This window comes from Ooceraea biroi, chromosome 1 (assembly GCF_003672135.1).
Source record: "Ooceraea biroi isolate clonal line C1 chromosome 1, Obir_v5.4, whole genome shotgun sequence".
Taxonomy (NCBI): Eukaryota; Metazoa; Arthropoda; class Insecta; order Hymenoptera; family Formicidae; genus Ooceraea; species Ooceraea biroi.
The window spans coordinates 5,906,316-5,923,381 of NC_039506.1; the positions used below are offsets into that span (position 1 = coordinate 5,906,316).

At 38.1% G+C, this 17,066-nt stretch overlaps 2 protein-coding genes across 7 annotated transcripts; one reads left to right on the forward strand and one right to left on the reverse strand.

Moving 5' to 3' along the window:
• Window positions 1–788: 788 nt before the first annotated feature.
• On the forward strand, window positions 789–6,125 carry LOC105277818. Its single transcript, XM_011336466.3, has 5 exons — window positions 789–1,421; window positions 1,737–1,984; window positions 2,154–2,336; window positions 2,429–5,043; window positions 5,120–6,125. Exons 1-5 carry the CDS (start codon window positions 1,152–1,154, stop codon window positions 5,227–5,229), a joined length of 3,426 nt encoding a protein of 1,141 aa, XP_011334768.1. The 5' UTR covers window positions 789–1,151; the 3' UTR covers window positions 5,230–6,125.
• A 103-nt stretch (window positions 6,126–6,228) lies between these two features.
• On the reverse strand, window positions 6,229–17,050 carry LOC105277816 (rab GTPase-activating protein 1-like). Of its 6 annotated transcripts, none has more exons than XM_026970526.1 (18): window positions 16,905–17,050; window positions 15,735–15,913; window positions 15,429–15,603; window positions 15,119–15,317; window positions 14,847–15,030; window positions 14,294–14,659; window positions 13,937–14,212; window positions 13,679–13,847; window positions 13,354–13,595; window positions 13,086–13,274; window positions 12,855–12,980; window positions 12,577–12,762; window positions 12,268–12,442; window positions 8,930–9,120; window positions 8,785–8,844; window positions 8,516–8,707; window positions 8,208–8,447; window positions 6,229–7,911 (listed from the first exon to the last, which is right to left on the reverse strand). In XM_026970526.1, the coding sequence occupies exons 2-17, from the start codon at window positions 15,903–15,905 to the stop codon at window positions 8,214–8,216; spliced, it is 3,135 nt and encodes a 1,044-aa protein (XP_026826327.1). In that variant the 5' UTR covers window positions 15,906–15,913; window positions 16,905–17,050; the 3' UTR covers window positions 6,229–7,911; window positions 8,208–8,213. The 6 variants fall into 6 exon arrangements, with proteins under 6 accessions (XP_026826327.1, XP_011334767.1, XP_011334766.1 ...); XM_011336465.3 differs by lacking the exon at window positions 16,905–17,050 and adding an exon at window positions 16,246–16,730; XM_011336464.3 differs by having other exon boundaries at window positions 13,937–14,659.
• Between the last annotated feature and the right edge of the window lie 16 nt (window positions 17,051–17,066).

Consider the following 17,066-nt stretch of genomic DNA (forward strand, 5'->3'; position numbering starts at 1 on the left):
TATTGAACATCTCTGGCTTATTGTCACTTCTATATCATCCAATTATTTCCCCTCTCATGTCAAGCGTTTTATTAAAATTACAAAATATAATTTTAAAAAATTTTAATTTGGAACCGCCAACAAGACGCCATTGATAATTGCATAAAGTTTCAGTGATTGTCAAATGAATCTATAAAATTCATCTAATATTATATAAAATCTAAAGTAAAAATAATATCACTTACGTGCCTGGTGATAAATCGTGAACCGGTTATCGCATCTTCACTGTGCAAAAATAATGGCGTGCGAGATGCAAAGAAAGTCTCGCGTGATTTCGAGAAGGACGATGTAGAGGTTGATTGTTGACGGCGAATTTGCGATGCCGACTATACTATTACGAAACGATTGCATCACAATAAATATTCGGTGTTTTAAAGTACTCTCGACAACGTTTCGTGCACCAATCACAAAAACTCGCTTTCAAATGATAAACAATCGCGTAAAGTAACCGAATTTTGCCCGAACGAACAAAACGCAATTTCACAATCCGCTATGGCGCACTTTGCGACTGACCACGATTCAAAACCAACTCGAATCGACAGGCGACTTCGATTATCGAAGTATCGAAACCACTGAGTGGCGCGAATTTGTCTGCACAGGCTCAACAATGAATAACCTATTAGTAGATATCGAAAAGCAATATTCATGCAATCATGCCAGTGAACTAACAAACTAATAATTAAATTAAATTATATTAAACTAATATTAAATAGTGGCGGCATGGATTTACAAATTGAACCTCTATTTTTATCGTGCAACAATATTACTCTCGTCCATTACCTGAATGTTGCTTTCAAACGCGAGGCGCCATGCTTGCTCGGAGATGTTCGATACACGAGCTTTAATTTCACGCGTGTACGGTATACTTAACATTTCGCGCGCGAAAGATTGAGCGTAATAATAATCAACAGCCGCGATACGCGACATCGCGGCGTCATTTGCCGAAGCGGATCGTGCGTTCACAACTGCGTGTTCGAAACTGCCAATGCCCTTGTAGCGACCGTTATCGCGGCAAAACATTATGGCCGCGAGCATCGTCGGTTGCGCATTACCTCGTGCACGGTGCTGTACGAGTTCGCCGTGACAAAGGGTCGTGAGAGGTTGCCTCGAACATGATTTTCGTGCTGTTCCATGTGCTGTATTCGCTCAGCAAGTACGTGTACAAGAGGTATCATGCAAATCCGTTGGCGATATTGCACGACGCCGCGCAAGAGGCGAAATTTCACAAAGAGTCCTGCGAGATGCGCAATGAGGTCTCGTGCGACGAGGATGCCGTGTTGCCGAAAACCCAACTGAAATTCTCGCCGCCGGCGTACATACAGAGATACAATGCTGTGCTGAACGTGCTTATCGATCCCAAGTACGAGGGGAAACTGCGAAAGGTATTAACGGCTCGCGTATCGCGTTACGTCGCAATGTAAAACCATGACTGTAATATCGTAACGTAAATAGTTACACTCCGAGTCTGTCTCCGAGTTTTATAGCGGTTCTATGGCACACTTGCGTAAGTTTCTTAGCTGCCTTCGCCTTTTGTGTTTCTTAGCTGATCTCGAGCTGCTATACAGTGAAACGAGCGCAAGCGTTCGAGCAATGAAACGGCGTGCATCTCGAAGCGTTTTGATTCATTCGTCTTAAATTTGTCTCGTTGTCTCGACGTAAGTTTACATAACGACTGTTTCGAAATTTTTTCTTAACAGGTTGTCGATTTTGGGTGTTCCGAGTTGGGCTTCCTAACTTTCTTGAAGCATTTAGCTGGTGTAGAAGAGATACTCTGTGTTGATATCGATGAGGAAATGCTGGAAAGGAACAACGTCAAAGCAAAACCATACACTATGGATTATGTACACCGGCGAAAGAGCCCGCTTACAATTGAAATATGCTGCGGTAGCGTGACTCAAAATGACCTGAGGTTGCAGAATATGGATGCTGTAATTTGTATTGAATTGTACGTTGTCATGTTGTTGAGTATTGCTGTCCTAGTTTAGTCTCCATTCATTCTGTTTAGATAAAGTAGGGGGGGGGGAGAGAGGGAGGGAGATAAAATGTATTTATGTCTATTTTTCTTTATTTTAGCTAATTATTTTTTATTATAGCTAAGAAAATTTTGTGTTTAGGGTCGAGCACATGTACCTGAGCGAATTGATAGACTTTCCTCATAATATATTTGGATACATCATGCCAAAAGTAGCAATAATAACAACACCAAATGCGGATTTCAACGTGCTGTTTCCAAATTTCTCAGGTTACAGGCATCCAGATCACAAGTTTGAGTGGACGAGGGAACAGTTTCAAGACTGGTGAGTTGTTAAGATTGAGATACTAGAAAAAGTAAAGGGTTCTGGGCTCAGAGAATTTCATCGATTTATTTTCATCACTTATTTGTTAACAGGGCACAGAACATTGTGACGAGATATCCAGCTTACAGTGTAACGTTTCATGGAATCTGTAACGGACCTGAGGGTACTGAAGAAGTCGGTTCATGCACACAAATGGCGGTGTTTCATCTTGAATCACAAGTAGAGTGCATTCAACCAGTGATGAGTGACTTGTATAAGACAGTGGCCAGATTTGAGTACCCTGTATTCTTCGATTCTCGTACGGACGAGCAAAAGATACTGGACGAAGCACTATATTACATTAATTTCTTGGCCTATCATGGCACGGAAATGCTAGAGGAAGTACCTCTCAACAAAGTATTGTCTTTCATAAAGGAGGTCCCCATTACGATAGACGCATTAAAGTCGCTTTTAGTGGAGCACAGAATGGTCATCAAAGATGGAGAAGACGGACCAGTGGTCCTACCCTTCGAGAACTCTACAATGGAATCTGAATCCGATCATAGCGATGATCCCTTGGAGTGCAGCGTGGTGGCAGATTTCTCAGACGATGCCGACAACCTGATCGCGTGGAACGATTTTGGTTCTCATTCGTCCATAAACGAACCACCGATAGCAGATGAAGAATCTTTACTTCTACAAGTTCCATACACCGATTGGAATGAAGAAAGCATCGTGATACCCGAAAATCGCTCTGTCACTCTGGAAAATACGTATCTGTTTGATGGGGAAGTTTATCCAGGAGATGAAGCTCACGTTTCCGAAAGGCCAATCAGCAATGGTGGTGATACGAACTGTTTGACAGTTAACGATACTGCAGGAGTTACAATAGAAGAGTTGTCAGGTAACTCAATTCCTCTCACTTTAGACAACAATGAATTAAATGGGAAAACTCAAATCATTCAGTCTGATGCGTTAACAATAATGGTCTCGGCAGCACCCAGCAGTAGTTCAGCACCAAATAATACAACGAAAAGATTAGTTGATATTGTCACGATAGAACCACCTCTGTCACAGGAAGATGAATTAAATTTAAGAAGCATGCAGAGAGCTTCGACGTTAAATTGTCAACCGCATCTATCTGTCTCGCGCTCGTCAACGTCACCCGAACCACTTTACCTCAGTTTTGAGTTGAACAACTCTTTGCAAAATTACAGCACACATCAAAACGAATCGTATCAAAGCGCAGTTCTGAACAATACTTTTTGCCAATCAGAAATGAATGAAGCAACTGGGAATGTAGACTACTGTGGTGCTGAAGAAGATTGCTTGCGAAGAAGCAAAAGAAATTTCTTGGAAAACGGCTCTAATGTGGAGGTAAACAGCGATTGTAACGTCGAGAGAGGTAATATTACTGCAATGGAAGAACAAGTCTGCGAGGATGTTAACGTGGCAGACAAACTGTCAGCAAACATTTATAGTAGTAGTTTTCAAAATCAACCAAAGTTTACAAGTTCACCTAGAAAGATGCCTAGTACCCTCGAGCAGAGGTATATCGAAAACGAAGATCTTGTGCCTGCGGATAGTAACTTGTTGTCAAGCATAACAGAAACAATCAAGAAAACCAATGAAATGAATATTGGTAATAGCTCAATAGCAAATACTCAGATATCTAATAGTGTTGTAGGAACAATAAGCACAACTTCATCAAGCAGTAATGATAAAGACACAGACGCAAAACGCAATACAGATTGTTCCGCTGATAATAAGACGCAGCAAGAATCATGTTCAGAGAATAAAGAATTCAGCGCCTCTACTTTCACCGAAAATGGAGATAATAGAAAGTCTGCAGCGGAGAGCGGTAGTATAATCAATCATGAGACTGATGTACAAAATGTAGATACGTACGTTTTATCGTCGGGTGACAAAACCATGAAGCCTGAGGAGGGAAACGTTTCAGCATTGTCGAAACTGGACGATATTAACGCAAAAGCATATCTAGACAACGTGCTGGCTAGTGATTCACGGACAAATATTAGCAAAAGATGTTTAAGTCCGCCTAAAGAATTTTTAAGTTCGAAATTACGAAGAAATGGTAAATGTTCTTCTGAATGTGCCAAAGAAGCTAGTGTTCTAGACGATAAGTTTGTACCTTCTAGTAGCAGTGAGGATAGAAGTAGCGTTCAGTTTGCATCAATGTCGAGAAACGAAGAAAACGTTATGAAGGAGCCCGGAAATAGAGATGTAAATATGTCGAGTATCACCAGATTAATAGATAGTGTCGAAACTAAAGCGTCCTCTCCGCTCGAGACTTCTCCGAACAGTTGGTCTCCCGAGATTATGGATTCCGGTTATCCGAATACCGCTTCCGCGCAGGACATAACACCGGAATATGACTTATCCAGCATAGCTCAGGATCATATACCGGACTCCGAGTCGCCGAGCGTTGCGGAAGCGCCAAGGTTCGGTATTTTAGAACCGGTCGAAGTGGAGAACGGTGATTTGGCGAACAACAACAGGGACGACGAAGGTAATAACATGATGGCTGTGGACGCTGATGACAATGAGGACTTGCAGCCATTTATTGACGTGCTGGAAAACGATCTTGAAAATGAAAACGACATTTACGTGATGCAAAACGGTTTTCCTATGTGGTTACTCAGAATATTGGAAATGGCCAATCCGCTTGACTTTGATGTGCAAGGTCAGCAAAATCGGAGAGACGAAGGTAATCGTTTTTCCTCGTCCTCTCATATTGTGTACGCTCCAAAAGCAAATTGTATTTATAGCGTTTATATTTCTAGATGATGCTCATTACGTCGGCCGTGATGAAGGTTTTGATAGCAGTTCTTCAGAGAATGAAAGCGATGTAGTTTATAATGAAATGGAAAACGATAATGAACATGAAGAATAGAATAAAGATCTTTTTTTAATGGAAGGGAAGGTAGGGAAGAAGAACGAAATGTGATGCCTGATATGATTAAAACATTTCAGTATAATGTTACATATCATTCTTCGACGCTTTTGACAAAGCTTACAGCGCAAATATGAAAAAGGTAAAGTTTATATATTGAAGAACGATTTCTGTTTTATTTTATAAGAAGTGCATATTTTAGTATGGCTTTAATTAAAATATATTTTCTTACGTTTGTTTCGAATTAAAAATAAAATCATGTTTAAAACTTATGTGATAATGAGAAAAATCTGATTAATTTATGAAAAAACAAAACGAAGTTGGTATATTATAGATTTTTCTCAAAACTTATCTCTTTCAAACTCTTCCTTAAGCACATTTATTATTTTTTAAAATTGTGACAGTGTAAAGATATGTCAAAAAGTGGACGTTTTATTTCTCTCTCTTATTGGAAATTAAAATATGCTGTTATTACTCATCAGAACATCAAGGATTTTAATCTTAAAACATAAGCATACATATATATACATATCGACATCTAACATATATATATATATATATATATATACATATATATTTTCTTACGATTCTACCATTTTTCCATTAATTGTTTATCAAATATCAAACGTTTTCAATATAGTATTTTAACTTTTAATGTAATCTATGAAAGTTCATGACTATGTTAAGTTTTGGTAGATTCAATAAGATATATATGTGATATTTGGTAGATTACTTACTCAACTGATAAATTGCTAACGCTAAGTTGATTGTGACTGTTTGATTATAGTTGTAGTGTTAGTGATAGTTTGATTAAACTTCTTACGTAAGACTGAAACTGCGTATAGTTATGTTCATAATGCAAAGACTTTGGACAAATAAAACATAGAATCTGGACAGATGTAATATTCTCAATATATTTTGACCTAACAATAGGAGGGTATATAAAGATTAGGTGGCATGAAAGTTACTACTTTCTTGATATCAAATATTTTACATGAAGACGTTGGTAGCCATCTTTATTTCAATAATAGTGGAATGAAATTACAGGGTATACAATGGTTTATACGTAGTTACCCTAAAACTTTACATGATTCTGTTAGTAGACGATCTTGACTGTTTTTAATATATTTACAGAAATAAAGTCTTCCATTTTGAATAATACAAGTAGTTAATCGCTAGAGTATAAGCAAACGTGACCATAAACTTTGCTTGCAATCGTGTACGTATTACTCGTTAATTATACGTCCTAACAAAATTCGATTCAGACAAATCGAAAAATGGAATAAACAATAGGTATAAAATAAATCTCATTTGTTTCAAGTGAATCGCATTGCATAACTTAATGGCACCAAAGCGTCCTGTAATTGTAATAATATAGACAGTTGAAATAATATCTTTTGCGTAACGTTTTTAATTGTTTTTATGCTGCCTGTAGATCTGTACGAATAAACGTATCGATACTTAAGTAAATGGCACAACTTACGAAGCTAAGTTTGATAGTCAAGAATGTGCTACAAGTATATAGCAAGTTTATTGTTGTGTGAAACACTTATAAGCTACAGACAAAATTACACACCAATGGAATTGCATCTTTAAGTAGTGCCTTAATAATCTATAGCTTTAGTACTGTCTTTACTACAGACTTTTATCAAAACAAAGTGCAAATTGTAACTAAACAAGATTCTGAGTATCTCGCATCTATTGTGTAATTTACACGCGCAATCTATTTTATTATATTTCTATTATTAATATCTCATAATGGAACCAAAAATAAATGTTACATGTCTCGCGCGTTTGTTAGTGACGAAGGTATATAAAACTAAAATAGTGAAAGCTCTTAATATTAAACCTAACGCTATCTGTGGGTCATTAGAATTATCGTAATTGTACATACAATTATCGCCGATTACATCAAGTGAACAGAAGTCATTGCAGAACAGCAGATTTAATAATAATGATAAATAACTTCTATGGAAGAGAACGCACTCATACATTACGTCGGAATGTTACGTTATAATTCAGATAAAATTAGTAGTAGAAAAGAAGAAAATGAAGAGAGTTTCTCGTGTGGCTGTCTGTTATAATATAAATATCCTCATCTCCGCAATCGCGCATTTGTCGTGTTACTTGAAAGCACTGTATGTACACGTCTCTACATCATTTTGTCCCTGTCATACTTAGACTAGTTTCATACAAAACGCGGCGTATGTATATATATATACCTACTTTTATGTTTTATTATTGTAAATAATTTGTCGTGGTTGACGTACGTAACGTGATTTCTTCCTCGGCAGATCCATTAAAAATCCGCGTAGCGTGCAAATTTTTTTTATAAAAACTGATTGAAAGGAAGAAAAGAATTAGTAAAATAATATTAGTAAGCGCTTACACACGTCGTACTGAAAAAAAAGATCACAGAAATTATTCTACGTTTAAAATACGATAAAAATCGCGACGGAAATAACATTCGATGTAGTATTAGCGGTACGTAAGTGAGGTCGGCAGAGCACTTAATGTGCGATATGTGTGAAGAACGTGACAAAGAATACATCGAGGTTTGTTTAACAGATTGAGTCGTACATTACATGTAACTACGGACATACGTAACGTTCATATATTTGCACCTGGCATGTGACTCGTCTCCGAGTTGTACGTATTCTTCCCCTCCTATTGGCATTTTGTCTGCATAGCGAAAGCATTAGTAAAAATGTGGATGGAATATTCGACTGGTTATCGTTTATGCAGAGAAAGGGTATTAAAATTACAACGTTTCCGTCCACACATACACACACGACGAATGTTTCTGTCAAATATTTTTTCGAAATGAATAGATAAGAGAGATTCTTATAGATAATAGATAAGAAAATTATTATCCATGCAATTACGTCGCGATTGTTTTGCGAATGCTACATTCTACCTTCCATGTTCTTGATCTTACAATGTCGAAGCTATTCTATGATGAGGGGGGAAATACTTACTGCACATCACACAACTTCCTTGAGACTGTCGCGCGTTTCGCGGCTTCGCGAATGTATCAAGTGGTGTAAATCGCCTCCAGGTGCGCTGTCGCGTCTTAGATCTCTCAGCGCAGTTGGAGTCATAACTTCCCTCTTGTTAGCTGCTTCCTTTATGCTGGACAAGGTTTTACTGAGCCATGGCCAACTGTTCCGTGCGGCTTGCAGCTCGGAAGCAGTCGCGTGTAATTGATGCGTCAAATCCTGCCAAAGGATTCATGTTAGATTCCTGTGCCTTGCTTTTGCGAGATTATTTATGCAATGTTCTTTACCTGATTCCGGCATTCAGCTTCGACGTGTGCCAACTTGGTCTGTGCCAATTCCAACTCCAGCTCGCGCACTCTTTCCTGCACTCTGTGCAGCATGGGGTCTATCCGATTTTCTAAAGGATGCGCGATGTCTGCTAGTATATTGGACGAATCCATTATACATGTTCTACATTTTTCGCACTTTGATACCTTCGCCTGGAACACATACGTTATATTTTAATCTAGTAGATAAAGTATCAAAACCGTCGAGATTAAGCTCGAGGTTTACGTACTCGTAATTCGCTCAACGTTGTCTTTGCAGCGTTGTAGTCGTCCTCCAAACGCTGGCAGATCTGAAACACCCGACGCGTTTCTTGCAATTCTACGTAATAACGTTTGAAACCGTGATCTGTCTGCGATATTATATCTCGCGAATACCTGCTTGTATTCGGCTATGATGACATTGCTTCTACGGCTTTCAGCATCTGCCCGAGCTACCTCGCGTTGTAACATCTCTTTGATTTGCAATAGCTCTGCCTCCAATCTTTGTTTCTCTTCCTCATTTCTAGCCACTGTACCGCGTAACTGCTCCACCTCGTTACTGTATTCATCAGCATTTTCTTGCGCCTCTGCACAAACAGCAGACAATGCTCATTTAGAGGACTTTTAAGAATCTGATGTGTGAATTATGACGTTGACTTTTTTCTCCTAATCTCCAATTTTATACAACACATCATGAGTTTATTATAGATTATTAGAATCACTCACGCGAATATATGTCTTTTTTGACATAAATTATATTATTTGTTATAAGATTTCATTGTTTCATTGCTTTACACTCGTACACTATTGCAAATTTAAATTTATATGTACAACACAAGTTTTAAATACGCTGTCAAAAATTATATAAATACACTTATTACGCTTACTCTTCATTAGCTCTTTCACTGCATGGCTCATATTTGCGTCGTTGATTCTAAATAGCTGGTTCGAACACAACTGACAGATATACGATATCTCGTTAATACGAGCAGCCGGTTTTGCTACTATATACTGCTGTAGAAACTGTACTATGGCCAAATTTAAACCGTTGGCATAACTGATATTGGATATCTCTACCTAATGATATCTCTCTTCAGTGACAGTAATATTGACGATCGAGATAATTATGTATATATATCTTTTTGTTATCGTTTTGCTATTATAGGAAATATAGATTTTTGTAAAAATTTGTTAAAAATTGCCTAATTTTGTTCTATGCATTTTTTTAATTAGCGAAATAAGTAAGATTGTCGCAATTGTTTCATAGAAATTTAAGTATTATAATTTTTTAATTTTTATCTTTTATAACAATCTAAAAAGAATTTGTGTGAATAACTGTTATGTCAGTATAGAAACAAAAATCCAGTAATATGTGTAGTCGGCATCACATTACTTATCAGCTTACACATTCTTTAACGACGTGATATGCAGAACTAATATAGATAATAATTTTATGTAATAACACTTGTGCAGTTCTACATTTTATATAATCTAGGATTATGTAACTTCCTGGATTATGTAACTTTAACATTTCGTACATTACGTTTTAGTTTATTTATTATGCATATTAACTATATGTACTACTTTTTTGTTACTTGTCTCATCAGAGTTTGTCAATTGACTATTTTACTTTTTATTCTTCTATTATTCTAATATTATTCTATTATTCATGGTCATCTAGTAAACATTGTCTATATTATAACATTATACTACTTCTATAGGCTTGAAGAAAGTAGTTAGTATAGTATAAACATGTGCTGACAATTTTATTTGATGCGCCATGCATACCCAAATAGAGCAAGAAACAAAATATGAAGACAGGAAGTGCAGGTGCTGATTAAATTAGGAGCTTAGGATATTATCGGAAATAAAACAGGTAATTCACAAAACTAAAAATATTCTGGGATGATTTATTTTCCGTAAGCAATAATAAATAATGTATAAATAAAAAGCACACAATACAAGATTGCGTGTACACAAGCGGTACAGCCAATAAGCGTGGAACAAACATAATATCTTTCTCATACGCTAATATGACGTCAAAATAAAAAAATAAATAACACTTTATAAAACGTTAAACTATTAATTAGGAGACAAATTTGACAACGTGAAATCTCCACAAATCTCATTCAACACACAATATTACTGTATGGCATGTTCACAGCACGTGTTGAGGCATACATTGCCGCTGCTGTGAAACAGCAGCAGAAAAAATATATAAACATAATTCTATAATTTCTAACATGAGTATTTTTTGTACTACGGAAATTATAATATCCTGATCGTATGCTCACCAGTTCATCATTCAATCAGTGGAAAAAAGAGATAATCATGAAGCGCTCTTAATATCTTCATCCAAGTTTTACGCTTTACGTATTCAAATGAGTCCCACAATCGTGATGCACACACACATACACACACGTGATGATTTACAAGTTTCCCAAGAAAAATATCGATGAGACAATAGACTTATCAATCTGTCGATTGATAAATCTAACTCTCCTATCTAAATCTGATGAAATCATCATTGACTGTGCGATGTTCATTTGCGTATCAAATATTCTCGAATGTAATAGAATAATTATACACAACGCGATAATGAGACCACTGAACGAGACGCGTATTATATTTACATACTATAAATAACGAATAACTTATAATGATGAATGGATAAAAGCAAACAGGTTCATATTTCTAATAAAATTACTTGCACGTCGTATAAATTATATTATCAAAAATTTTTAATTGAGATGATTAGATAAGCGGTCTGTAGATGTTAGAATTCTGTTATATATTAGTTCAAGAAGATATATTGTGTTGTTTGAAAGAAAAAAAATTCCATATCTTTTTCTTAATAGAATACTGTCAAATAAATATCTTATTTTGAAATTAGTCTGCGCTATAGTTCCGTAACACCTGACTTTAAGAGAAAATATAAACGTACAGTCATCAAGCCACCACCACCTGGTCATAAAGTGTGTGCGATGTTCAGCTTACATTTCTAAATGTTTCACAGAGAGTTGTGTAGAATTTGTTATAAAAGAATTACTAGCGCACGTTAAAAGAAATTTATTTGTTAAAAGAAATTACTAACTAATGCGTTCCTTTGAGACTAGAGTCGAATATCGTACTTTGGCTTAAAAAGCATGAAATACTACCTCATGCAAGTTATGCCGAATTTTTATACGTAACTATACTAAATGTACACATAATATCGCACGAGATATTATTTACTACACTACTACTTCACATAATATTTAACTAAGATATGATATCAAAAGTTATTTTATTAAATTAGATGTATCATACTTTGAGTATTGTTATTATATTTTGTTATTATATATTATTATTATACTATATTTGATTACGTGTGATCTCAAATTGAGAAGGAAATTCTTTTCTAAGTACTACGAAGAGAAGAATACTTCACGAGTCATGGCACAGCCTAAGAACTCATTCCGTCTTACGTATAATTTTAATCCTTGCTATGCAAAGATATTTCATTTTTTTATCCTAAATGGTAATGGCGCGTGTGAGTGTAATGTTGGTATGTGCCTGAAGCTCCTGCCCACATTAAAGACAAATTCACAACCAACAGGCAATGGCCACTAATATCATACATGGAGTATACATGCATGTACAATGTACGGTGTAGTGTTCTCTAATGAACTGATGGAGCATTGGGAGTTTACCGTGTGATATGCGGTGATATCAAACGTAGAATATGAAATTACCTTTCAGTGTCATAAATTCTGCCTCGTATTTCTTCAACTTCTTTAACGTCACTGAACAAGCTAACTTCATAACATAGCGTGCCACCTCTTCGTTTCGGCAACGTTTCGGTAAGTGTACTCGGAAGTATTTCAATATACTTTCGAAGTCCAACTGTAATAGTTCCTTTTTACACAACTGAAAGATAAGATTGCCTTTCACTCATACGTATTATTCGTGGAACGGTCACAATTATTTACATACTATTAATAAATATTATTATTATTATTATTATATTATTATTAAACGTCACGCTGCTTGAAACAACTTACCATTAACAAAGCGAGAGCAACCTGGAATAATGTGTCGAGTCCTTGTAAGAGAAATACGTCCAAAATATGAAAGACCAGATATAATGGAAATCTAGCGGTAAATAGAGTTAGAAACCATTGTGCGGCGAACATGTGCGTCTCTACGCCGCGATCACAGAAATGCTTATAGAGTTCTGGCAATTGATCCTGAAAACCAAGGAAAATTCATACATTATCATTATAACGTGCTATATTCATTTGATTTACATGATGACATGATGGATTTCATATCAACTCACTTCTATCAAGCGATTCAACTGATAAAATCGCATGTAAAGGTTGTCAAATCTATCCTTGTATAAATCTCGAAGACCGTAATCGTACATTAGTTTGACCAGAACGCAAAACGCTTGTTCTTCCGGCATCTACAAAAAAAAGAAACGTTCACGTTTCTTTTTGCTTCGCAATACTCCGCAGGTTGTTATTAACATATCATTTAAGGAAGTTCTGCAAAACTAATGATCACTTACGTGCAGCAACAGACTAGCAACTAAGAAACTAAGGCCCTGGCAATATCCGACCTCTTCGTCATGAACGGCATACGCTTTACTTATTCTGTATAAAGAATCCTGCCCTAAGCCACCTGTTTCTTTAAAGAAATCGTGGGCTGGAAACGTTCTGTTGATGTCCCTTAAAATCACACTCTCGCAACTGCTTTCCTGCACGTTAATCAGCAACATTTACGTTACGTCAGTTAATAAATGGTATTATTTGAAACTGTATATCCCAAATACCTACTTTTGTAATCAACATCCTATATTTATCCATCATCTCTTGCGAGTTGTCACAGTTACTTAAACGTTGCCAAACTTCACCGCGCAAGGCCTCGGGAATCCCTTGTTTCGTGAGTTTTATAAGAAGTTTCGGACGTTGTTCGTTCACCTGCCAGCTATCTAAAACTTCAGCCCAGCTGGCCAACTCGTCTGCTGAACAGTCCTTAGAAACCTCGCCTGTACCACTTAACATGGGCTCGTCTCCGTCTGTCACAAAAATATTCACAAAAATAATAATTATAAATGGGCGTCTCTTTCTCTCTTTCAATCCTCTCGTTCAACTCATTCACCTGAATCGATTTCTTCTTTAGGCGTGAGCGTGTCGATACTAGTTAAGGAAGGTGATCTAATTAAGGACGCCAGATTCAAAGCCAGATTTAATCTGTTTCTATCTAATTCACCAGATGTTTCTATACTTTGTACTTCATAATGTACCTCGGCACCATCCCCAGAAATTACCTATCACGAAAACGATTATTAATTGAGGATTGTAGACACTGTGGAAAGATAATGTCTTATTATAAAGGACGTGTGAGAATATCGCTTACCTCTTTAGAATTGAGATAAAACTGTTGCACAAGATTTCTTTTGTTAAAATACCAAAATCTCTCGTTTTGTGGATATACCTTAACCGACGTTTCTATGACAAATCTCACGGGTTCTCGGATGTCTCGGATAACGAGATCAACGGCAACTGTCATGAAAATTTTACCCTCTCTGGGAGTTTCTATATTAAGAGTTTCCAAAGCGGGATCCGCGGGATCCCAACGTCCACAGATGTTATAGCACTGTTTGTCTTGCATTATTGGTCCAGTATTAACTTGCTGCAAAATCGTTGTAATATTGCGAACATCTGAGCTGATTATAGACATAAAGTTAACTTGCTGGTGTGTGTCTCTGTTTACCATCTCAAGTAGTCGCATATCGCTGTGTTTAACATTTCGCCCAGGGCTAACAAGTACTCCAAAGCATCTCTCGACTTCGAGCGTAATGCCACCCTCTTTACTGGATACTTGCTGAATGCTCAAGCAGACTTGTTTCGCCACGTTACTTCGTAACTTAAAACAATTTCTATCCTTAGGGACTGTGCTGAAACCACCTTTTCCGTCTTCCTCTTTTATTTCCATAGTAACTTCAAAAATAAACACTCTGGAATTAATTTTTTCGCTACCAGCGTTAAAACCACTGAAATCACTGCCCGTCAGGGAACTCGTCATTGAACGCGGTATTCTGTGAAATGCTTTCGAGAAGCAGGCTGACACTTGTCCGACCTAAATAAAATAATCGCAGAATAAGATCTATCAATCTACTATGACGGTACAGTATTTCAAGTTATCTAATACTTCAGAGTTTTAATCTATATATTATAAAATGCACTATGACAAAACTTGTGAATCTGCATTGTAGAACAATATGCTATATTGTATGCATGCGCAGTAATCAGCGATAAAAACATACCGCCTCCGGTATGTCACAGCGGAAAACATGACACTGATAAATGGCAGACTCTAACGTGTCACCGTGTGACCACGTGAAAGCGAAACACGCCGCACAGGAACCGGTACTCTCGCCTCGTGCGTAAAACAGAATGCGTTGCACCTCGTAACGCGCGATGGCTTGCTGCGTTCCAGCATCGTACAAACTAAAACATCCGAGTATTTGTAACTTTACGTTACGTGACACAAATAACCTGATTTTTCCGCACAAGTACTGATTTCAAGTATACTTACACCACCGAACCCTGCGAACTGCTCGGCACTGAGACAGAAATCTTTATTCCTAAATTCAGAGATTGCTCTGCGTTCAGTATATTCATGTTCCGCTGTATTTCGCATTCTGATTTTGGTGCGTTTATTGCGGCTGCTCCCAGGTAAGTGACACCATTGAAAATAGTGCATTCTTGTTGGACGTGCAACAACGCATTTAATTCTGAATCATGAACATATATTTAATATCTTAAAGCTTGCTTGCTTGCTTTCTTCTACTGAATCTTTATCACTAAATATCACTAAATTAGCATGAAAGTGGCCTATGACTCACCTTCCTCGAGGTAATCTTCAGGCTTCATGATATCCTGCTTCTCCGATGCAACAACACAGGTACTAACGTCGTAGAATTTGCTGTGGCCCACTTTCTTCATCTTTTCTTGATTTTGTTGGCTAGCTCCTGTCGCTTTAAACTCACCACCCTCCATCTTTGAATCTTCTGTCAAGATCTGCAACAATCACGTGCAAAGTGGATATTTCAACTAGTCTATCAGATTTATCTAGTTGTTGATTTGCAACGAGGTCTTCATTTTGAAATCTAGATTAACGTCATCGTGATAAGTCTGATAAAGATATAGACCTCGCGTAGATTATTCTGCAAATCCTCCAGATTGCCGTTGTTGGCGATTTTCAACATGGGTGGTTCCAAAATAGCTTGCTGCTGCTTGCTAGTACCCTTTTCATTTACAAATTCGTATTCGTCACTTGTCGCCACTGATTCCATGGACTTTACGCTCATGCTATCCTCCATAACTAAGTCTGCAACGTTAATACTTATTGAACAATTATCCGTTTGACAACATTGATTTTTAGATATATATGCAGCATCCTTTCTCGAAATCTCTATCGATTACATCAGATTGTATAATACGTTTGACAACTTGTCCAACATCTCGACAAACTAGTAAATAAACTACGATCTTTCATTAAACTGTTCGAGACCCAAGCTTCGAGTAAATCTCATATCTCAATCATTTTAATCGGATTCTTTCACAGGAAGGAAACAATCCTACATTCTATCTCACACTTGGAAGTCCCTTTGGTACAGTATTTACAAACATCGCTCCGGTACAGTGACGTTAAACACGTACAAAGCTACGACTCCCTCTCTAGAACACGAGTGACTCTGTACGTTTCTCGGCGTAGTACAAAGCGTTATCTCTAATCCAGTATCCGTGGAGACGTCCTGAGGAGACGGCGAGTGCCAGAAGGGAGGGATTCGATTCTCCGCGCTGCGGGACTCCTCACCGCGTTCTCGTGTCACCCTCGCGCTCTATCAGCGCGAGCCATTAGAGCGCGAGCGAAATATTCCGTTCGATCGCGGTTATTAACGCAGCAGAACAAGCGGCGCGTGGACCAAGTTCGCGGCGACGACGACGACGACGGCGGCGGCGGCGGCATCACCGTGCGACGAACGACGCATCCGCCCGTTTCCTCCCGTGATTCGCGACGGTATTTCAAGCGATGACGAGATCCGATATCCGGTCGTAGCGTTTATCACCTCCCCGACTTTGTCCTCGACTCTCCGCTCGCACTCGCGTTCCTCGTCTCGCCGAGCGCGGAATGGAAAACGGGAATTCACCTTCGCCGCGGTGCGCTCCCGAGTTCTCGTGGTGACACCGCCGCTGCCCGTTGTCCCCCCGCTTCCCCGCTCTCCGCTCAGTCACTCCCGTCTAGTGTAGCACGCGTGTCGCATCCGACCATCTCACGGCAAGGCGCGCGTTCCCTCACGCTCGCGACGGACATTTACATGGTTTCCTCGTAGCGATGACGATCAGTGCGCCTGACAGAGACGACGACAGGGTCGGCCATTCGTGGACCTCCACTGCCCAGAAACCTCGGGTAGGGGGTAACCACCGATACTGCGATACGGTAGAGTATCGAGATACTCTCCTCTCGATATGGCAGTACC